The 24,733-nt window shown below is 44.7% G+C and overlaps 1 protein-coding gene across 1 annotated transcript in view; it reads right to left on the bottom strand.

Moving 5' to 3' along the window:
• Positions 1 to 1,064: 1,064 nt before the first annotated feature.
• CTHRC1 (collagen triple helix repeat containing 1) overlaps positions 1,065 to 24,733 on the bottom strand; it is a 40,618-nt gene continuing 16,949 nt past the window's right edge. The window contains exons 2-4 of the mRNA XM_040432449.1: positions 13,919 to 14,140; positions 5,898 to 6,114; positions 1,065 to 1,510 (exon numbers count right to left, since the gene is read on the bottom strand). Coding sequence (XP_040288383.1) covers positions 1,368 to 1,510; positions 5,898 to 6,114; positions 13,919 to 14,140 — 582 coding nt within the window. The 3' untranslated portion in view covers positions 1,065 to 1,367. The remainder of the gene's footprint in view (positions 1,511 to 5,897; positions 6,115 to 13,918; positions 14,141 to 24,733) is intronic.

The raw sequence follows: 24,733 nt of genomic DNA, 5'->3' as shown, positions 1-24,733 counted from the left end.
GATATTAATAGTTCAGTAAGGGCTCTTTCACACCTGCGTTCTTTTCTTCCGGCATAGAGTTCCGTCGTCGGGGCTCTATGCCGGAAGAATCCTGATCAGGATTATCCCCATGCATTCTGAATGGAGAGAAATCCGTTCAGGATGCATCAGGATGCCTTCAGTTCTGGACCGGAACGTTTTTTGGCCAGAGAAAATACCGCAGCATGCTGCGCTTTTTGCTCCGGCCAAAAATCCGGAACACTTGCCGCAAGGCCGGATCCGGAATTAATGCCCATTGAAAGGCATTGATCCGGATCCGGCCTTAAGCTAAACGTCGTTTCGGCGCATTGCCGGATCCGACGTGCAGCTTTTTCAGAGTGGTTACCATGGCTGCTGGGACGCTAAAGTCCTGGCAGCCATGGTAAAGTGTAGTGGGGAGCGGGGGAGCAGCATACTTACCGTCCGTGCGGCTCCCCGGGCGCTCCAGAGTGACGTCAGGGCGCCCCACGCGCATGGATCATGTGATCGCATTGGACACGTCATCCATGCGCATGGGGCGCTCTGATGTCATTCTGGAGCGCCCCGGGAGCCGCACGGACTGTAAGTATACCGCTCCCCCGCTCCCCGCTCCTACTATGGCAGCCAGGACTTTAATAGCGTCCTGGGTGCCATAGTAACACTGAACGCATTTTGAAGACGGTTCCGTCTTCAAATGCTTTCAGTACACTTGCGTTTTTCTGGATCCGGAGTGTAATTCCGGCAAGTGGAGTGCACGCCGGATCCGGACAACGCAAGTGTGAAAGAGGCCTAAGTGAAATGCAGGTGACAGTGTCCCTTTAAAATCTTTTTCCCTTTTTCACCAGAATACCCCAGTCCTTTTCTTGTTCTGCTGTCCCCAGTTTTATCCCATAATGTGTATGCAGCCGTACGATTACTGTGGCCTAGGTGCGTTACTGGCCCAGGCCGCCAGCTAATCTAGGTCTCTTTTAATATTTTTTTTACATCCCTCCTTCCTTTATACAATGCACTGATCTCTATATCTTAGATTACATTTTTTTTTCTTTATTAAAAACAAACTGGTAAGAAAGAAAAAAAATCCAACCATCACAGATTGACTATAAAAGGTACAAGATGCAAGGATTCCATAGTGAGATCATAAAGAAGAGCTGATAATGTCAATTGTCCTGCAATTTACTAGAAGCCAGCTCAGACAACAGGTTTATTAGCTGTAGTAACATGATGTGAGCACCGTATCATCGTATTTGTACAGTACGTAGAAGCTCATCCAGACCCCTCCCCAAGAGGTAAGAATTCCCAAACCTAGAAAAGATAATGTGCAATTTCAGTATTCTAACATGAAATATGGTGGTTTTTGACTTTTTTTCATTTTATTTAGGCAGCTCCTCAATGATGATCCGGGACACAGAGTTCCATCCTGTTGAGGCGTCTCCTCTTGGGTAGTCTGAACAGGTGCCCACCCAGACGGCGATGTCAACCAGTCCTGCGTTGATCCCTTCACACAGTCCTTCCACTTGAAAAAATATATATATGTAAGTTTTTTTTTTTAAAAGGAAATTCATGTATTGTTTTTTTTTATAGCTTTTTATCACATACTGGTAATGAGTTATGCCATGATTGATGTAAAAAATGAAAATCAGGCATCATATAGTACATGACCATCTCTATCTAACAAAGCTAGAAACAGCCCTGTACCTCACATGGATTCAGTGATCTCCCTATTTATTGCTCCTATTGTTCCGCTAGATATATTTCAGACTGGCAGCTCAGAGGGCGTGTCCTTTTTTAGTGGGTATGTCCTTTCTGCTGTAGCTCTCTCCCTCTAACTGCCACAGCTTCTAACAGAAGATATGTCTAGTGGCAGTTGAAGATTTAAACTGAGCACCTGCGACCACCGCAGTGAGGTGGACAAGAAATAATGAAAAGAACAAACAGCAGGTGGCGCTATACATATACATTTTATTGAATAGCTCACTGGCTATACTAAATTTTTAATTACATCCAATTAAAAAAAAGTATTCAGATCCAGGTGCTGGTTTGAAAAAATATAGAATATTTTTCATGGCACAACTCCTTTAAGAAATGCAATAACTGACATATTGACACCTGAAGGGCTTGTCTGATGAAGGCGTTTGCATTTATTCCACAGAACAGCACCACTCTTGGCCATGAGCTGTGTCTGGTATTGCAGCTCCATTCAAGTGATTGGGGTTTAGAGGCAATAACAGACACTGTTTATGGCTGTCCATTCCAATGAATTAACCCAGGCATGCTCAACCTGTGGCCTCTCCAGCTGTTGCAACACTACAACTCCCATCATTCCCGGACAGCCTACACAAGAGCATGGTGGGAGTTGTAGTTTTACAACAGCTGGAGGGCCGCAGGTTGAGCATCCCTGAATTAACCCATCTCATGTATATTATAGCTGTGGTGGTTGTTAAAGGGTCCAGATGACTCAAAGAGATTGTCCAAAATTTTACAAGTGACGCCTTTCCTCAGGATAAGCCATCAATACCCCTGCCGTTCAACACAACTATACAGCAGGAGAGAGTGCCAGAGCTACTCTGCAAGAGCTGATCAGTGGGGGTGCAGGGTGTCGGACCCCTGCAGATCAGATATGGATGGCCTATCCTGAGGATAAGCAATCACTTATAAAAATCACTTTACAGCCCCTTTAAGAGATTGTCATACTTTTAATTGATGGCTTATCCTTAGAATTGGTGGCGCTTGACTAATGGGACCCTCATGATGAGCAGAATGAAGTGGCTGGGGCAATACTATACAATTCAAAGGAATATTTTGCTTTTCCAACAATTTACAATTTACATAAATTGCACAGTAACTTTGCAAATTATTTCCTTTACTAATTTTGAAGTCTATTGTTGTTGCGCATGCGCCGTGCGCGGCTGTATTCGGCGCATTTGAGATCTCAGCTAGGAGCGGTCAGACATTCAATGCGCATGCGCGGCTGTATTCGGCACATGCGCATTGAATGTCTGACCGCTCCGAGCTGAGATCTCAAATGCGCCGAATACAGCCGCGCACGGCGCATGCGCGAGAACTCGTCCGCTGCGTCACACGGAGGAGGACATGGGCGGGCTGGAGGGACGCGCTGGGCGGCGGCTGTGTATGAAGGTAGACGGAGCCTCTAGGTGCTAATGACGCCCACATAGCACATAGAGGCTCATTAGCATATTTATAAAAGTTAGTTTTTTAGCAAAACCGCTGCCCCACAAGTGATTATAGTAGGATGGTTGGCCAGAGCAGACACTAGCAGATCGCTAGTGTCTGACAGCTATTTATGTCATACGAAGTGATAGAAACCCTTTAAAGGAGCACTCTAAGGTAAACAAGGGATCCAAAGAACACTGGAAAGTGAATGCCTTTTCTTTTCTTGCCCTGGGGAACACTTGTGTATTAGTTTTGCTTAGGGTGTCCCTTTAAATAAAATTTGCCCTTTTAGTGCATAATCATATTAAAACTATTTATCACCTAACCACAAAATGATAAATATTGGATCACACACGGATTGACTGCAGGCAACCCCAGCAATCCCAGGAGTGAAGGTTCCCCTTCTCAGGATTGTGGGGGTCCCAGTAATCATACCCCCTGTAACAGCGGCTGCTGTGCGCCGCTGTTCCCCTGCTTACCGCCGCAGTCCGGGCGATGTGTTCAGCGGTGTTCTGCCGCCAGTGTTTCCTTTCAGCCCTGGCCACAGCATGCCTGCTGCTTGTTACCTGCAGTATTTCCTTAAAGGGGTTATCCGAGTTAACTTAATTTCTCTCTATGGCTTTATTTCTCCTATACATTAGTTTTCCTAAATCACTTGCAGTACCTATCTTGTGCCGTTTCTCTGCTACACTAAACAGTCATGTGACCGCCCACGTCATCAGCTGTGACGTTCCGTTTACATGGAGCTCTCTGCTTGTCGGAGTGACTAAGCCATGTAAACGGAACGTCATCAGCCTTGGCCACGCCCCCACCTCTCTGGATTACAGTCCGTGCGGCTGTGAGTTGATCGCGCATGCGCGATCCTCACTTGTGCCGCGGCTACCTCAAAGTTCCTCCCTGCGGCTAATAGGTGATCGCATATGCGCGATCATCAGGCCAGGCAAAACCAGCAATAGCTTGGGGCCCCGAACTGGTTGGGGCCCCGAGCTGGCCAAGCAGAGTAACAGTCAGAAGATCCAATGGTATAAAATATTCTAACCCCCAGGCGTTCCCATGGTGACGGGGACGCTTGCCTGGTTAGAATATACCATCGGATCTGAGTTTTTCGAGCTCAGTGAGATCGTAAAAAACTCAAATCCGATGGTATATTCTAACTCCCAAGCGTTCCCATGGTGAGAGGGACGCTTGCCTGGGGGTTAGAATATACAGGGCGCTGTAGTGAGCTCTTTACTTGCATTATTACAGGATATCTCTTAGCTCTGTACTCCGGTAATAGCAGAGCAGGCAGTTCGGGGGGCGGCGCTCACTCACTGACGTCACGCGCCTGCTCCTCCCACTAGGCAGAGCAGGCGCGTGACGTCAGTGAATGAACGCTGCCTGCACTGCCTGCTGTTGTTACCGGAGCTCAGCCAAAGTAAGAGTCAGAGACTCTGAGATTTCAAAATAATAAGAAAATACCTCTGCATTGAGAAATTAAGTGACTGATTAGTACTGCTGCTGTGAGCGTCGGGGAGGGGGATCTGTGGATGGCACTGTAGGGGGATCTGTGGTCTGTGGATGGCAGGCAGTGCCATCCACAGATCCCCCTACAGTGCCATCCACAGATCCCCCCTAAACAGTGCCATCCACTGATCCCCCCTCCCCTAAACAGTGCCATGATCATCATGATGGCACTGTTTAGGGGGGATCTGTGGATGGCACTGTTTAGGGGAGGGGGGATCTGTGGATGGCACTGTTTAGGGGAGGGGGGATCTGTGGATGGCACTGTTTAGGGGGGAGATCTGTGTGGATGGCACTGTTTAGGGGAGGGGGGATCTGTGGATGGCACTGTAGGGGGATCTGTGGATGGCACTGCAGGGTGAGGAGAAGGTCAGATCAACCCCTCCCACAAATATTCATGAGGGAGAGATGAGTCATTGTTGTTACTGCTGCATGTAAACACAGCAATAACAGAACCTAGAAAAGGTGTAAAGATCGTTTTTTTTGTTTTTTTTAATTAAGCTTGACTAATGTATATGTATATCCTGATTAATTTGGTTAGGTTTTATTTTTTTTCCCATAACTCGGATAACCCCTTTAAGGGCTTGAGCACGTCACTCCCTGTGTTTTATGGGTTGGGTCATGTGACCTCGCCAACCAATCCTAGCCCTCCTGCACATATATAAGTGGCTCAGCCCCCTTCCCAGATGCCTCATTGTCAAGGTCCTTGTGTCCTGCTAAGGTTCCTGATATCCGCATGTGTTCCTGACTCATACTTGTGTTCCTGACTCATACTTGTGTTCCTGGACTCTGCTACCTGTTTGATCCCTGCCTGCTTGCCTTGACTCTCCTGTTGCTGATCCGGATTGCCTGACCTACACCTGTGCCGCCTGCCCTGACCTATTGCATGTCTGACTTCGCCTCTGCCTCATCCTTCGGACCTGCACTGTTGCTCTTGGTAACGACTCAGCCTGCTGACTACGCCTGTACCTCTGGTACCTTTCTCAGGTACACCTGGTCTGCCTGGACCAATTGCCTTGTGTGCCTATCCTCCTCAAGAGTTAGAGACCTGGTGTTCCCCTCGGGAAAATCTATCCCCACCATTGGGGTACTGTGAAGATCAAGGAGTTCACTTAGACAACGCTCTTAGAGGAGGTAGGACATGTGGCACAGTTGGTTCACACCCGCTGGTTCGTGACTTCCCCATGTATTTCCTGATATCTCTTCAGCCAGGACTCATCTCATTGTACCTGTTGAGGTCCGGTGGATATTTATTGTAGAGTTGATCTCTGCACTGCCTTGATCCAGATAGATAATGGCCTCGATGGGTAAGGGGCCAGCACACTCAGCCCCATTAAAGGTGAAGTACCAGCGCTGGCAGCAGGCAGTCTTACACTTAAGGCGCAGGGAGCCACTGAACACGACCCTCAAAGCACTGTGAGAGCGCATCTTCGTGAATGTACATTCCTAAGAGACAATCAGAATACAGTAAAATTCCTTCAGTTCGGCATCGTTCAGTCCAGAAATTCTATTGCAGACACTAACATTCAAAGTTTTCCATTAATTTTCAAAACAATACTGTAACAATAATTTTTGTAATATAATTAAGTGATTTTGCAAGTAAAAGAGGTCCCTGAAGCCTGGGTCTTCCTGAAGTGCTTTTCACTGCAGCACATACAGAATAAGTACACCATAGTCGTGTATGTGGTGTACGTGTAGTACCCCAGACCTGGGGACACTACTATGGTGTCTGCAATTGTCTACTGTTTTATATGCAATGTGAATGTAATGACTTGCAAGACACCTTGTGCACCAGCAAATGGTGTATGGTTGGCAGTGCTTGGTAACAGGAATGGAACTTACCATTCCATTCCATCCCTCTTGGTAGGATTGGGCTGGTACAACTTCCTCCCAAGGGTGGGCCTTAGGTATAGAGAGTGAGTTTAGAGGGAAGAGTGAAAATGTGATCCATCTCCAGCTCCCCCAGGCCATGTGGACCACAGAAGTGGCTTACACAGGAGGACGTAATTGCCCCAGGAAGATGGCAGGGTCCTAGGCCACAGAGGAATTGCAAGCTTCGGTGTATTAGAGTCAGGAGAGTGATCAAGTAATCGTGCTATCAAGACTCCACTGCAAAGTGGTGGGAAACACGTTAAGACACCATCACGAAAGTTCAAGACAGGCATAGCTAGAAGGCTGCATCATTCAGTGGACACCTACAGCCACAGGTGCCAGAGTAAAGTCGTAGGGAAAGGAATCCAGAGAGACAGTGTCAGCTAACAAGTTTCTGAGTGTCATCTTTGCCACATTGCCAGCCACCATATTCCACCATATTGGGAGGAGAGAAATTGCACTTTGTATGAACTGCTGCTAGATGCGCTGCTAACCATTTTTCGATGGAAAGGAAGTTCTTTTTTCAACAATCTCTGCCTGGTTCCTTTCATCACCTTCTTTCACTGCATCAAACCCCAGTGAGTGATGCCCTGAGGTAAGACACTGTGACACAACACCAGTTCATCAGAGCTACTACCACTCCCATTATCTGTACTGGTTCCTCGGGGGCTCAATGTATGCAAATTCTACTTTCTACAATGTGCTCTGCAGTGAGAGGTATACTAGCAGGAGCACACGTCGCTGCTCCTGCCTCTGCTCTCCGCTGAAACCTCTGCCATAGCACATTGCTGCGGGATACCCTGCACCTATGCCAGGTTTAAGCAGAGACGAGTGAGGATAAGCAGAAGCAGCAATGTTCTATGTCAGAGGTTTTAGCAGGGGACACAGACAGGAGCAGCGATGTTCTATGTCAGAGGTTTCAGCAAAGAACACAGGCAGGAGCAGCGATGTTCTGTGGCAGAGAATTCAGCGGAGGACACAGGCAGGAGCAGCGATGTTCTGTGGCAGATAATTCAGGGGAGGACACAGGCAGGATCACTGATTTTCTGTGTCAGAGGTTTCAGTGGAGGACACAGGCAGGAGCATCGATGTTCTGTGGCAGAGAATTCAATGGAGAACACAGGCAGGAGCAGCGATGTTATATGTCAGAGGTTTCAGCAGAGGACTCAGGCAAGAGCAGCAATGTTCTCTGGCAGAGAATTCAGAGGAGGACACAGACAGGAGCAGTGATGTTTTGTGGCAGAGAACTCAGTGGAGGACACAGGCAGGAGCACTGATTTTCTGTGTCAGAGGTTTCAGTGGAGGACACAGGCAGGAACAGCGATGTTCTGTGGCAGAGAATTCAGTGGAGGACACAGGCAGGAGCAGCGATGTTCTATGTCAGAGATTTCAGTGGAGAACACAGGCAGGAGCAGCGATGTTCTATGTCAGAGATTTCAGTGGAGAACACAGGCAGGAGCACTGGTTTTCTATGTCAGAGGTGTCAGTGGAGAACACAGGCAGGAGCAGCGATGTTCTATGTCAGAGATTTCAGTGGAGAACACAGGCAGGAGCAGCGATGTTCTATGTCAGAGATTTCAGTGGAGAACACAGGCAGGAGCACTGGTTTTCTATGTCAGAGGTGTCAGTGGAGAACACAGGCAGGAGCAGCGATGTTCTATGTCAGAGGTTTCAGTGGAGGACACAGGCAGGAGCAGCGATGTTCTATGTCAGAGGTTTCAGCGGAGGACACAGGCAGGAGCAGCGATGTTCTATGTCAGAGGTTTCAGCGGAGGACACAGGCAGGAGCAGCGATGTTCTGTGGCAGAGAATTCAGTGGAGGACACAGGCAGGAGCACTGGTTTTCTATGTCAGAGGTGTCAGTGGAGGACACAGGCAGGAGCAGCGATGTTCTATGTCAGAGGTTTCAGTGGAGGACACAGGCAGGAGCAGCGATGTTCTATGTCAGAGGTTTCAGTGGAGGACACAGGCAGGAGCAGCGATGTTCTATGTCAGAGGTTTTAGCAGGGGACACAGACAGGAGCAGCGATGTTCTATGTCAGAGGTTTCAGCAAAGAACACAGGCAGGAGCAGCGATGTTCTGTGGCAGAGAATTCAGCGGAGGACACAGGCAGGAGCAGCGATGTTCTGTGGCAGATAATTCAGGGGAGGACACAGGCAGGATCACTGATTTTCTGTGTCAGAGGTTTCAGTGGAGGACACAGGCAGGAGCATCGATGTTCTGTGGCAGAGAATTCAATGGAGAACACAGGCAGGAGCAGCGATGTTATATGTCAGAGGTTTCAGCAGAGGACTCAGGCAAGAGCAGCAATGTTCTCTGGCAGAGAATTCAGAGGAGGACACAGACAGGAGCAGCGATGTTCTATGTCAGAGATTTCAGTGGAGAACACAGGCAGGAGCAGCGATGTTCTATGTCAGAGATTTCAGTGGAGAACACAGGCAGGAGCACTGGTTTTCTATGTCAGAGGTGTCAGTGGAGAACACAGGCAGGAGCAGCGATGTTCTATGTCAGAGATTTCAGTGGAGAACACAGGCAGGAGCAGCGATGTTCTATGTCAGAGATTTCAGTGGAGAACACAGGCAGGAGCACTGGTTTTCTATGTCAGAGGTGTCAGTGGAGAACACAGGCAGGAGCAGCGATGTTCTATGTCAGAGGTTTCAGCGGAGGACACAGGCAGGAGCAGCGATGTTCTGTGGCAGAGAATTCAGTGGAGGACACAGGCAGGAGCACTGGTTTTCTATGTCAGAGGTGTCAGTGGAGGACACAGGCAGGAGCAGCGATGTTCTATGTCAGAGGTTTCAGTGGAGGACACAGGCAGGAGCAGCGATGTTCTATGTCAGAGGTTTCAGTGGAGGACACAGGCAGGAGCAGCGATGTTCTATGTCAGAGGTTTCAGCGGAGGACACAGGCAGGAGCAGCGATGTTCTGTGGCAGAGAATTCAGTGGAGGACACAGGCAGGAGCAGCGATGTTCTATGTCAGAGGTTTCAGTGGAGGACTCAGACAGGATCAATGATGTTCTGTGACAGAGAATTCAGCGGAGGACACAGGCAGGAGCAGCGATGTGTTCTCCTGTCAGTACAGTGCTCACTACAGCACATATTGTAGAAATCAGAATACGTACAGCACATACATGGTTGTGGTATATTTATTCTGTATGCGCTGCAGAGAAGAGGGGGGAGGCCTGGGGGACTCTTTTGCTTTTAAAACAATAAAATCAATAAATAAAGTAAATAAGTTTACGTACACTTTAACCATATTTTTTATCCACTACAGCACTTTTTGATTTTACCACTAGGTGCAAAATTGTACCCTTTATGGTGCTCTCCCTACTAATATACAGTAGTAATTTCAGTGCTTGTCGTACATGCACTGTAGGTTATCCTATGCAACGCAGGGCTAAGGATCTGATACCTTGTACCTAACTGTGTTTATGGTAGCTCATGGAATATGCTGTATGCTTTACTAGCAAGTATGACATTTGGACTACAGAGCAATAGTGCATTGCAAGTCAAGCCCCACATTCCAGTCTGAGGGTTTCCAGTACAGTTTGGGTCCTTTTACACTAGCAATTTCATCCCATTCTGAATGAGTGCCGATTGACAATACACAAGTCAATCATCGCATTACATGGCCTGATGCAGACTGATTGGGGGTTGGGGGACAATGATTGTTATTAAAGAGGTTTTCCCCTTTTAACTGTTGATGACCTATTCTCAGGATAGCGAAGAAATCGAAGATGACAGCAGCATATCCAAATGAGGGTCCTTTATTCACTGAACATCCATGAAACAATGTACAAAAAAGTGCAACGTCTCGGCTCCACAGTAACCTTTATCGAGGCTACAGTGTACCCGAAACGTTGCACTTTTTTGTACATTGTTTCATGGATCTTTGGTGAATAAAGGACCCTCATTTACATATGCTGCTGTCATCTTCGATTTCTTCGCTGATCTGTTGACCATTGAGGATCGGTGGTCTGGACAAGCTGCTGCATTCCGAGGGAGTCATACAAGGTGCATTGGTGCTGCTCTAAACTATTTATTACTGCACTATCCTCAGGATAAGTCGGCAATATCAGATCAGCGGGGGTCTTACACCCTGCACCCCCGCCGATCAGCTGTATGAAGAGAAGGCAGCGCTTATATGGGCACTACCTTCTCTGCTCGCCGCAGCAATTACAGTGGTGAGCAGGAGTAATTACAAGTATGACACCCCCATTCACTTCTATGGGACGGCTCTGTCTGTTCAAGTGAATACTCACAGAAGTGAATTGGGATGCCTTTGTGGAGTGGACATATGGATGCACAAAGCACACAGTCATCCGTATGTCTCTTCTGCAAAATATACATGTCCTAGACTTGTACACAACATGCTCACTGTGGACCCTTTGAAGTCAATGAGTCCACAAAAAAATGCAGATGGCACAAGGACCGCTTCCATATTTTGTGGCTACGTGGTTTGTGGACTGCAAAATTCTTACGGTCGAGGCCTAACTGCGAGTCATGGAGAGTTACTAATACATGCAGGATCTACACAGGGGGAAGACTAACGGCAATTCTTTTGTTTTTAAAATGTAAATATTAACGGGGTTGTTCCAATGTATTATGGCATCTCAATTAGACACGTTACAAAAGTTGGATCAGTGGGAGCTTTCATAAGTCCTAAGAATAAGGTGGTCCCGGTCCTAGCCACTAAAGCTAAGTCACTCTAGTGAAATCAAGGTACATGTTAAAAGTCAACTCTAGGGCTACCCCTTTAAAGGGTTTCTGAGAAGGGGATGAGCCCCTAGCTATATGCCCTATTTGGGCTACTATTGACTATTACTATTTTTCTCTATAATCTTTTGCACCCGTTTTTCGATCTTTTATTAATTAGAATCTAAACCTGTTTTATACGGTGATCCTGACGCACAGGGGAGCGTGTTAAACCATTCAGTGTCAGTTCATCTGAAAAAAATGCAAATGATTCAGAACTATGGTTACAAAATATATGACCCCATCATACTTGCAGCCATAAATGTCAAAAAGGATTTTTCGTGACACATAAATACCATTGCGACAATATCATGTGGGTGTGGAGCCTGTATGGCAGCCCTGGGAGTACCAGTGAGGGCCAACAACTGAGGGGCCCATCTCCACATAGAATAGATTCACTGATACATAATATTGATTTTGCCGTCAGTAAAATCTGAATTGTCTCACTGTCTAGTTTGGACGGTTAAAAAGAAAACATGAAATCTTTATTGCACTTGTAATAAATAAAAAAGAAAAGGCTTCACCCTTTGTGTTCATATACAGTATAAAGAGTGGAACAGCAGCTTCTGTGATTAACTCTATTGCTGCTATCCAGAAGAACACAAAAGTCCGATCGTAGTGGGCTAAATAGATAGTTGCACATATACCAACTACCAGACCAGAACAAGAATGTTATTACCATTATTGGTCTGGAGATATCGGACCCATTAGGTATGGTAACAAAAACAAGCAGTTTGGCCAATGTATTATATGGCAATTAAACTGCTGTTACCAATGTATCCATACATGCACAAAGCACAAGTGTAAATAAATATGTCAGGGATTAGTTTAGCAACACCCTGATTTAGCAAGGAACACTGGATATGCACTACGTGCCCCCAATGTGCCTCATTCAATATGCACAGCCCAATGCAAGTGGGGGCAGTGTACCAAACAGCTCATAATAAGCTGTGTCTAATTATCTAGCATACTCTCCAATCCCGCTCAATGCGTTTCACGTATCCATGGAGCGGACACAGCACTGATTACTCTATTACAAAATCAGTGCTGCTGCTTTACATATTACTGCCTATTGGGAATTATTGTTTTAGGTTGATTACCATATCGACCACACGTGTCAATTTTGATTGCCTTGCAATGTGGATATATATTTTTCGATACTATCACATCTACTTTGTGTCGATACACTTGTTACAGGACATTGATACAACTTAGAACCCCATCTATCCCTTTTTGAAATTGGAGGACTAATTATCATTACTGCTGCTATAGAGACATTTAGTGCCTCAGTGGATACCAACCTTGGTTCATATATGCTGCTAGGGTATAGTTTTGTACCTTACTCTAATTTTATGCTATTTTTAAGTGTGTTATAGATTTTTGATTTTAGACATTAAATACGTACTCCATATGTAAGTGTGCCTGCTACTATCTGTTTAGTGAAATATTAAATGCAGCCCCATTCTAAGATACAGTATATCATTGAGCCCCATGGTTACCTCTGCGCTGTTCCTTCTCTATGGCATTACTTTTGTAGTATCTATGTACTGTGACATCACTGTGCATAATATCCCTGTTCTGTGATATCACTGCCTACATTATATCTGTGCAGTGACATCACTGTGTGCATTATTCCTGTAATGTGACACCACTGTGTTTATTATTCCTGTAATGTGACATCACTGTTTATTATCCTTGCACTGTGACATCACTATTTATTATGCCAGTTCTGTGACATCACAGTGTTTATTATCCCTTTATTGTGATCTCACTGTGTGCATTATACCTATGCTGTGACATCACTGTGTTTATTATCGTGCATTATCCTGGTGACGTGACGTCACTGTGTATATAATGTCTGTACTGTGACATTGTGTGTGCATTACACTATCATTATATGTTGATTTCCTGTCTTATGTCACCATGTACACAATGACCTTTTGTGTGTGCATAATTCCTGTGCTATGACATCACGAACTGCCTTATCCCTGTCCTGTGATATCACTGGTGGTACCTGTGCTATAACATCACTAAGTAGAGCACTATGTTCACTATCTATGTACTGTGACCTCACTATGTGTATTTGGCCTTGACCGTGACATCAATGAGCTTATTATCCCTGTAATGTGACATTATGGTATAATTTCTCTGTTAGAACATTTCCACGTGCATTGTCCCAGTATACTGACATCACTGTGTGCATTATCCCTTTACTTTGACATCACTTTGTGCATTATTCATGTATATTAAGGAGAACAGAGTCATAAGCTTTTCACGTTCTGAAAGTGACACTTGTGGAGAGTGGAGCCTCATTCCAGGATTTGTTGCTGCCTAGAACAGTACCTTGCGATGTTGCAATGGAAGACTATAGAACATGGAGCGACTTTCTTACAGGTTGGGTTCCTCAGTCATGTTCACACTTCACAGTGCCATAGTAGCCTGATACTATCACCGAGAAAAGCATAAGGAAGTGGGATCTATGGTATGACTGTGGCGTCATCTCAAGCCTCCAATGCAACCTAGGGTGGTGTCCTATACTGTACTATATGCTTACGATTACACTTGCCAATAAACAAAAATGATGACAATAGAAACCAGTTAGATGATAAACCACCACATACTGCAATTTTCCCCAGATCAATGCCATAGTTGAGAGCACTCCAGGCACATTGCTTAAAGTTGGGTGTCCAGGACTCTTCTACACTCTCTCTCATACATTCTCCCTTTTCTCCTTTAATCCCATCACGTCCCGGAATTCCTGGTGTTCCTGGGATGCCATTCACTCCTGGAGTGCCGTCTCGGCCAGGAGGACCCATGCTGCCTTGCATACATAATCCATTGTACTGCAATAGAAGAAAAGATAAGGTTAGCCATACAATATAATGATAACATTGTTCAGGCAGGTCACGATCTGAGCATGTTCCTTATACCCAGGGCAAACAAAGGATTAAACACGAGATATGATGTTGGACTTAAAAAGGTTGTTGGTCCTAGGAGCTGACAACCCCTATGGTCCAAACTAGGCTTGAGCGAACCGACCTTCAGATCATAGATCCGAAGTCGATTCGTTCAAATACTTCGGGAGCTAAAGTTCTTCTCGCACGAGACTTCGGTGAATTCCTACTGTATTCATATCTGCATATATAAATCCAAAGTGGGCTATGTTACCGAGGCACCAGCCAGTACCAAAGCCCAGTTCGGATTCCTATTTTAAATTGTTTTTCAATACACAGATATGAATACAATAGGAATTTACTGAAGTCTCGCGCAACTTCAGGCAAAACAAACTCTGGCAGTGGCTCCACAGAGCCAATACTTTTTAATACTGTTTGGAAACAGTATTAAAATATAAGTATTTGAACGAATCGACTTCAGATGTATGATCCGAAGGTCAATTCGTTCAAACCTAGTCCTAACATATACCACATAAAAAGAAAAAACATACTCACCTGTCCGCGGTCCCGCCGTTCCCATGCTGCTGCCCTGTTACTGAAAGCTTTGGATTGGATTGGTCCTGTGACCGCCTCTGCCAATCACAGGCCTCAGTGGTCATATCCGCTTGAATGATATGTCCGGGGCGGACTGGGAACTTAAAGTGGCCCTGGAATCAAAAAAAGTGGCCCCATGTTGTAGAAGGGTGCAAGCTGACAGAAGGCGGGGCCAGCAAGACCTTAGTGCCACACAAAATACTGCCCCAGCAGAACCAAATACCACAGTGCAGAACAATAAACTGCCACCCTCGCTATACAACTATACTACTGTCCTGAGGATGGCAATACAGTTGAATTCAGCAGGGAACCTGCATAAGTCCCTGATGGTCCTAGCGTTAATAAATGCTGAGAGCATCAGATCACTATGTACCCGGCTGTCGGCTGTGAGGGGGCTCGGGCAGCCCCGTGGGCACTGGCTTGCAAATTTTTGTTTTTGTTTTGTGTCTACAGCTCCCAAGTAGACTCTCTATGGATCTCCATTCAGACTACAAACAAAGTCTGTGTAGTCAGATACTGTAGTCATACTTCCTTTTTTATCTGTTCCCTAGTTATCACTAACCTTCCAAATGCATTTTAAAGGGGTTATCTCATCCACTTAGGAACAGAGGCGTAGCTATAGGGGTGCAGAGGTAGCAGTCGCTATCGGGCCCAGTAGCCTGAGGGGTAGAAAGATTCATGTGTCACATAAGAAGACACTGATATTATGGAAAACGCATGCTGGGAGGGCTCTGTTATAGATTTTGCACTGGGGCCCAGACTGTTCAAGTTAGTCCATTGGCTGGAGGGAAGGGGTTAGGTTAAGAATTTGGCATGTTTAAATTTTTGCCTCAGGCAGCACGAGGGCTATGTGCTCCCCCTCCCCTGGCCACAAAGCACGGAGGGAAGGGGGGGCCCCTAGCTGAACTTGCATCAGGGCCCATGAGCCTTTAGCTATGCCTCTGATTAGGACCATCTTTATAAGCTAGAATGAAGAGCCACTAGGTAAGAGTTGAACCCGCTCATTCAGATGTGGCCCATCCATGCGTTCCATGGCTGATCATTTATGTGACAACATCTTGTGCTATAGTTCTCCTGCTGAAGAGACGACCACCTTGGCAAGACATAGAGCACAGATGGACAAGAGTATGACTGCAGGATCAGACTTATACAGGATTTGTTTGTAAAAATCAATGAGAAAATCCAGTGTGGTAGCGGAGCTGCCAGAAGGCCATATGAGGGCAATTGGAGTGGTGTATCTCACCCAGAGCAAGCTAGGTGAGAACAAAGGCTGGTAATGAGGATGATTAGCAGCCAGCTGAGGAGCTCGAATAAATGTGGGCTGAGCTCCTCAATCAGGGCTCCCAGTCTGAGGAAGGAACAGGCTGCGCCAAGGCCTGTGGGAGCCAGGACCCTCTAACCCTGTGTGGGGTAAGCACCATGTTGTGTTTTGGGGAGCTGGGTGGTAGACCCAGATCCCGATAGAGAGGGAGAACTTCTGTTTAGTCAGTGGCCAGACGGCCAAGGTTTTATGTTTATGCTTTAAGTTTTTGGTCTGCTTTAAAAGTGATAATAAAGCTGGCCGTGGCCAGTCTACACCCAAATCTGCAGTGTTGGAGTGGCTTCTTGAGGTCTAAGCGGAGAAGACGGCGATCCTGGAGAGCTAAGTAACCCCCGAGTTGTCACACCAGCTCTTTTATACAACAGGAAACACTTTATTTATGCGCAAGAGACAATCTACGCGTTTCGGACCCTCATGCTTCGGTCCTTAATCATGACCGGATTTGTTTGTAGCCTGTTACCATGGAAATACATAGAACTGCACCGGAACTGTGCACACAAACATGTAGGAGTTTTGTTTGTTTTTTAAACTACCTTGCACAGTTGCTTTTTTTAATTTTAGATGCATTAGAGCAAAATAAATAAATATGGCTGCAAAGTAACTTAGGGATGATTATTGTACAACTGATGTGGCTATGAATTGTGAAAAGACTTGCTCTTTACCAGATTTTGGCATCATATGTTAGATTATGAACTCTTTATACCATTTACCCTTAGGGTGCTTTTGGTTTAGTTCCTTTAGAAGGGAATATGCATTTCCAACAAAAACATAAACCCTAGACAGTGAAGTCACTGTGGCCGTGTCACTCCTAAAAAGTCAAGACTGAGGCAAACTGTTGATTTTACCTTGAAAGCAGGAGTTAGGAAGAAATACCCTGGGCTGTGAATTTCAGTGTCTGAGCTGGAAAATGTGAGTCAATTAGCTGCGAAATAAAAAATAATGAAGAGAGCAGAAATCTGCCAGAAGACAGAGGAGCCCAAGACGCTCTCCCGGCCAAAAATTACTTATGATACAGTGAACCAAGATATATGAGTACTTCTATACAGTTCCTGGTGCCAGACATCTCATTGACTGTGTGTCTACTATGAATGCCTCCAGACATTCTCTGGTCCATCTGAAATAGAAAATAAAATAAAAAACGAAAAAGAAAAAGAAAAAGAGAAAGAAAATAGAAAGGAAATGAGAGGAATAATATACAGTAATAGAAAATAAAGACATGAAAGATGGGATAAGAAGAGTCCAAAATAGATAGCCATATGTTTTCTTTCACTATATAGGAATAATATATAGAAGTTCTTTTTAGTGAACATAGTATGTATAATTACTTAGTTATAAAACCACAGAAATGGTCCATCATATGAGCTTAAGGTCTATAATAGATAAACCATCTGTTTTCACCAAAAAACGCACTAAAAACTTAAGTGTGTTTTTTGATATATTATACTGATAGATGCCAATTAGTGGGGAAGTCTCTATAGTCCTTCTAATAAAGGGGTTTTATCATCTTAGACAATGGGGGCATATCGCTAGGATATCCCCCCATTGTCTGATAGGTGCGGGTCCCACCGCTGGGACCCGCACCTATATCGAGTACGGAGCGGGGAGCGCTGTGGCTGGAGGACCCCATGGTGGTGGTCCATCCACCACCAAGCGTTAATCACCGCCTCTCCCATAGAAGTGAATGGGAGTGTGCCGCGCATGTGCGGCCCATGCTCTCATTCATTTCTATAGGGCAGACGACAATAGCCGAGCCAGTGCTCGGCTATTTTCGGCGGCCCCATAGAAATGAATGGAGGGCGGCTGCGCACGCGCAGTGCACTCTCCTTCACTTTCGGGGCTGCGTTCTCGATATAGGTGTGGGTGCCAGTGGTGGGACCCGCACCTATAAGACAATGGGGGCATATCCTAGCGATATGCCCCCATTGTCTGAGATGATAAAACCCCTTGAATGGAGGTATGCAAAAAGGGATAATGAACAACTAAAATATGTCTAACTATTGACCCTTGTGGCAAGATTGTATAGATCCACAATGTCTCAAGAAGAGAGAATTTATTCTGTATCTCTTTATTTTTTATTTATTTTTTACTTTTGAAGAAATATATGTATACAACATACCAACACTATATAGAAAACGCAGTCGCGTTTTCAGTAATAAGTGGAACTAGACTGGTATGTTCAAATGGATATCTCCATAATTGGTCCACTTTTTTAATATATATTTTAAGTATATCAGTATATTTATTGAAGGTATAATTATATGGACGTTAATGTGAGGATCCATCCCACCTTTTTGTAGAACCTCAAAGAGAAGCCATTGAAGGAGCTTCTCGCTCTGAAACGCATATGGTACGACTACACTAATGCAGAGAGATCTCCGGTCACTGCTCGATACAATAGCGCAACATCTGAATGCGCGACACAAGGATCTGAGATATATCAATTAACAGCGCGCTGCATCGGAGATCAAGCAAATAGTCCGATCACGTGGGACGCCGAACACAGGGGATGCACCGACTGACATGGGCAATCAGGAGGTTCGAACCGGTCTAGGAGTAAAACACTGCTTGAACAGAAGACCTACTCCAGAGAAGCCAACAATGTGGTAAAATGTAACCATTTGCAAGAAAGAAACTCACACTACTTGTACAAATAGCTAAAGCACAGTGACAACAACTGCCTAATCTTTTAATTATACTCTCATCCACATCTGTTAAGGAATATAATATATATACACCGTGAATTATGAACACTGATTAATAATATCTGGATCAAGTTACCTTTTTATGTTGATAATCATGTGCATTGATTTTTGAATGAAATTGGACCAGTTAAATTAGAATTTACATCTTGAAGAATATAATTATCTATTATGAGTATTGATTCCTAAATCAAATTGCATACAACATTGGGATCAAGTTAATACTTACTGTATACAATCATGGACATCAATTAGAAAATGAAATGGAGTCATGATGAATTGACGTTATTTACGGTTGCTCGCAATTAATGAACATAGATTTTTTTTTTCGGGATATAAAAAAGGACTTTTCTAATTGGATTTACATGATTATTGGATGAAATAGACATATTAGGATCATATTGAGCTTCCCCTCTTTGGATCACCTATATTGTACCTATTGATCAGGTTGTGTCCCTGTCTTCCTCAGTCGCAGTCTGTGAGTTAGACAGGAGAACACATAACTGATTTCTGTGTATATTTTTTTCACTTATTTTTATTTTTACTTTTATTTTACACAAATAAATATATATATATATATATATATATATATATATATATATTATATATATATACAGGGTGGGCCATTTATATGGATACACCTTAATAAAATGGGAATGGTTGGTGATATTAACTTCCTGTTTGTGGCACATTAGTAAATGTGAGGGGGGAAACTTTTCAAGATGGGTGGTGACCATGGCGGCCATTTTGAAGTTGGCCATTTTGAATCTAACTTTTGTTTTTTCAATAGGAAGAGGGTCATGTGACACATCAAACTTATTGGGAATTTCACAAGAAAAACAATGGTGCTCTGGGTTTTAACGTAACTTTATTCTTTCATGAGTTATTTACAAGTTTCTGACCACTTACAAAATGTGTTCAATGTGCTGCCCATTGTGTTGGATTGTCAATGCAACCCTCTTCTCCCACTCTTCACACACTGATAGCAACACCGCAGGAGAAATGCTAGCACAGGCTTCCAGTATCCGTAGTTTCAGGTGCTGCACATCTCGTATGTTCACAGCATAGACAATTGCCTTCAGATGATACGAGATGTGCAGCACCTGAATCTACGGATACTGTAAGCCTGTGCTAGCATTTCTCTTGCGGTGTTGCTATCAGTGTGTGAAGAGTGGGAGAAAAGGGTTGCATTGACAATCCAACACAATGGGAGAGCACATTGAACACATTTTATAAGTGGTCAGAAACTTGTAAATAACTCATGAAAGAATAAAGTTACGTTAAAACCAAGCACACCATTGTTTTTCTTGTGAAATTCCCAATAAGTTTGATGTGTCAAATGACCCTCTTCCTATTGAAAAAACAAAAGTTGGATTCAAAATGGCCGACTTCAAAATGGCCGCCATGGTCACCATCCATCTTGAAAAGTTCCCCCCCCCCTCACATACACTAATGTGCCACAAGTAGGAAGTTAATATCACCAACCATTCCCATTTTATTAAGGTGTATCCATATAAATGGCCCACCCTGTATATTTTAATGTCTGTATATTGTTGCTAATATTGATTTTATTTGCATTTTGTTACAATAAATATCTGTTTTCGGTACAGTTCCTGGTGATTGAGTGCCTGTTAACATTGTTGTAATATTCTCTGCCAAGTCCTTTCTATGCCTACCATCAATTAGATGCATAATCTAAGGTAACACTATAAGGGATTCACTCGTTTATTTAAATCATTGATTTTATGAATTGATGTTCATTTAATGGTGCAGATGTTAACCACCTCCGGACCGCCTAACGCAGGATCGCGTTCCGGAGGTGGCAGCCCTGCGCAGAGTCACGCATATATGCGTCATCTCGCGATGGCCGAGATTTCCTGTGAACGCGCGCACACAGGCGCGCGCGCTCACAGGAACGGAAGGTAAGAGAGTGGATCTCCAGCCTGCCAGCGGCGATCGTTCGCTGGCAGGCTGGAGATGTGTTTTTTTTAACCCCTAACAGGTATATTAGACGCTGTTTTGATAACAGCGTCTAATATACCTGCTACCTGGTCCTCTGGTGGTCCCCTTTGTTTGGATCGACCACCAGAGGACACAGGCAGCTCAGTAAAGTCCCACCAAGCACCACTACACTACACTACACCCCCCCCCGTCACTTATTAACCCCTTATTAGCCCCTGATCACCCCTGATCACCCCATATAGACTCCCTGATCACCCCCCTGTCATTGATTACCCCCCTGTCATTGATCACCCCCCTGTAAAGCTCCATTCAGATGTCCGCATGATTTTTACGGATCCACTGATAGATGGATCGGATCCGCAAAACGCATCCGGACGTCTGAATGAAGCCTTACAGGGGCGTGATCAATGACTGTGGTTATCACCCCATATAGACTCCCTGATCACCCCCCCTGTCATTGATTACACCCCTGTCATTGATCAACCCCCTGTAAAGCTCCATTCAGACGTCCGCATGATTTTTACGGATCCACTGATAGATGGATCGGATCCGCAAAACGCATCCGGACGTCTGAATGAAGCCTTACAGGGGCGTGATCAATGACTGTGGTGATCACCCCATATAGACTCCCTGATCACCCCCCTGTAAAGCTCCATTCAGATGTCCGCATGATTTTTACGGATGCACTGATAGATGGATCCGATCCGCAAAACGCATCCGGACGTCTGAATGAAGCCTTACAGGGGCATGATCAATGACTGTGGTGATCACCCCATATAGACTCCCTGATCACCCCCCTGTAAAGCTCCATTCAGATGTCCGCATGATTTTTACGGATGCACTGATAGATGGATCTGATCCGCAAAACGCATCCGGACGTCTGAATGAAGCCTTACAGGGGCATGATCAATGACTGTGGTGATCACCCCATATAGACTCCCTGATCACCCCCCTGTAAAGCTCCATTCAGATGTCCGCATGATTTTTACGGATGCACTGATAGATGGATCCGATCCGCAAAACGCATCCGGACGTCTGAATGAAGCCTTACAGGGGCATGATCAATGACTGTGGTGATCACCCCATATAGACTCCCTGATCACCCCCCTGTAAAGCTCCATTCAGATGTCCGCATGATTTTTACGGATGCACTGATAGATGGATCGGATCCGCAAAACGCATCCGGACGTCTGAATGAAGCCTTACAGGGGCGTGATCAATGACTGTGGTGATCACCCCATATAGACTCCCTGATCACCCCCCTGTCATTGATTACACCCCTGTCATTGATCAACCCCCTGTAAAGCTCCATTCAGACGTCCGCATGATTTTTACGGATCCACTGATAGATGGATCGGATCCGCAAAACGCATCCGGACGTCTGAATGAAGCCTTACAGGGGCGTGATCAATGACTGTGGTGATCACCCCATATAGACTCCCTGATCACCCCCCTGTCATTGATCAACCCCCTGTCATTGATCACCCCCCTGTCATTGATCACCCCCCCTGTCATTGATCACCCCCCTGTAAGGCTCCATTCAGACATTTTTTTGGCCCAAGTTAGCGGAATTATTTTTTTTTTTTCTTGCAAAGTCTCATATTCCACTAACTTGTGTCAAAAAATAAAATCTCACATGAACTCACCATACCCCTCACGGAAACCAAATGCGTAAAATTTTTTAGACATTTATATTCCAGACTTCTTCTCACGCTTTAGGGCCCCTAGAATGCCAGGGCAGTATAAATACCCCACATGTGACCCCATTTCGGAAAGAAGACACCCCCAGGTATTCCGTGAGGGGCATATTGAGTCCATGAAAGATTGAAATTTTTGTCCCAAGTTAGCGGAACGGGAGACTTTGTGAGAAAAAAATTAAAAATATCAATTTCCGCTAACTTGTGCCAAAAAAAAAAAATTTCTATGAACTCGCCATGCCCCTCATTGAATACCTTGGGGTGTCTTCTTTCCAAAATGGGGTCACATGTGGGGTATTTATACTGCCCTGGCATTCTAGGGGCCCCAAAGCGTGAGAAGAAGTCTGGTATCCAAATATCTAAAAATGCCCTCCTAAAAGGAATTTGGGCCCCTTTGCGCATCTAGGCTGCAAAAAAGTGTCACACATCTGGTATCGCCGTACTCAGGAGAAGTTGGGGAATGTGTTTTGGGGTGTCATTTTACATAAACCCATGCTGGGTGAGATAAATATCTTGGTCAAATGCCAACTTTGTATAAAAAAATGGGAAAAGTTGTCTTTTGCCAAGATATTTCTCTCACCCAGCAAGGGTATATGTAAAATGACACCCCAAAACACATTCCCCAACTTCTCCTGAATACGGCGATACCACATGTGTGACACTTTTTTGCAGCCTAGGTGGGCAAAGGGGCCCATATTCCAAAGAGCACCTTTAGGATTTCACAGGTCATTTACCTACTTACCACACATTAGGGCCCCTGGAAAATGCCAGGGCAGTATAACTACCCCACAAGTGACCCCATTTTGGAAAGAAGACACCCCAAGGTATTCCGTGAGGGGCATGGCGAGTTCCTAGAATTTTTTATTTTTTGTCACAAGTTAGTGGAAAATGCTGATTTTTTTTTTTTTTTTTTTCATACAAAGTCTCATATTCCACTAACTTGTGACAAAAAATAAAAACTTCCATGAACTCACTATGCCCATCAGCGAATACCTTGGGGTCTCTTTTTTCCAAAATGGGGTCACTTGTGGGGTAGTTATACTGCCCTGGCATTCTAGGGGCCCAAATGTGTGGTAAGGAGTTTGAAATCAAATTCTGTAAAAAATGACCTGTGAAATCCGAAAGGTGCTCTTTGGAATATGGGCCCCTTTGCCCACCTAGGCTGCAAAAAAGTGTCACACATCTGGTATCTCCGTACTCAGGAGAAGGTGGGGAATGTGTTTTGGGGTGTCATTTTACATATACCCCTGCTGGGTGAGAGAAATATCTTGGCAAAAGACAACTTTTCCCATTTTTTTATACAAAGTTGGCATTTGACCAAGATATTTATCTCACCCAGCATGGGTATATGTAAAAAGACACCCCAAAACACATTCCCCACCTTCTCCTGAGTACGGAGATACCAGATGTGTGACACTTTTTTGCAGCCTAGGTGGGCAAAGGGGCACATATTCCAAAGAGCACCTTTCGGATTTCACAGGTCATTTTTTACAGAATTTGATTTCAAACTCCTTACCACACATTTGGGCCCCTAGAATGCCAGGGCAGTATAACTACCCCACAAGTGACCCCATTTTGGAAAGAAGAGACCCCAAGGTATTCGCTGATGGGCATAGTGAGTTCATGGAAGTTTTTATTTTTTGTCACAAGTTAGTGGAATATGAGACTTTGTATGAAAAAAAAACAAAAAAAAAACCATCATTTTCCACTAACTTGTGACAAAAAATAAAAAATTCTAGGAACTTGCTATGCCCCTCACGGAATACCTTGGGGTGTCTTCTTTCCAAAATGGGGTCACTTGTGGGGTAGTTATACTGCCCTGGCATTCTAGGGGCCCAAATGTGTGGTAAGGAGTTTGAAATCAAATTCTGTAAAAAATGACCTGTGAAATCCGAAAGGTGCTCTTTGGAATATGGGCCCCTTTGCCCACCTAGGCTGCAAAAAAGTGTCACACATCTGGTATTGCCGTACTCAGGAGAAGGTGGGGAATGTGTTTTGGGGTGTCATTTTACATATACCCATGCTGGGTGAGAGAAATATCTTGGCAAAAGACAACTTTTCCCATTTTTTTATACAAAGTTGGCATTTGACCAAGATAATTATCTCACCCAGCATGGGTATATGTAAAAAGACACCCCAAAACACATTCCCCACCTTCTCCTGAGTACGGAGATACCAGATGTGTGACACTTTTTTGCAGCCTAGGTGGGCAAAGGGGCCCATATTCCAAAGAGCACCTTTCGGATTTCACAGGTCATTTTTTACAGAA

The sequence above is a fragment of the Bufo bufo genome, chromosome 5 (assembly GCF_905171765.1).
Source record: "Bufo bufo chromosome 5, aBufBuf1.1, whole genome shotgun sequence".
Lineage (NCBI taxonomy): Eukaryota > Metazoa > Chordata > Amphibia > Anura > Bufonidae > Bufo > Bufo bufo.
Note: the sequence above shows the minus strand (reverse complement) of the source record. Positions and strands in the feature narration are given on the sequence as shown.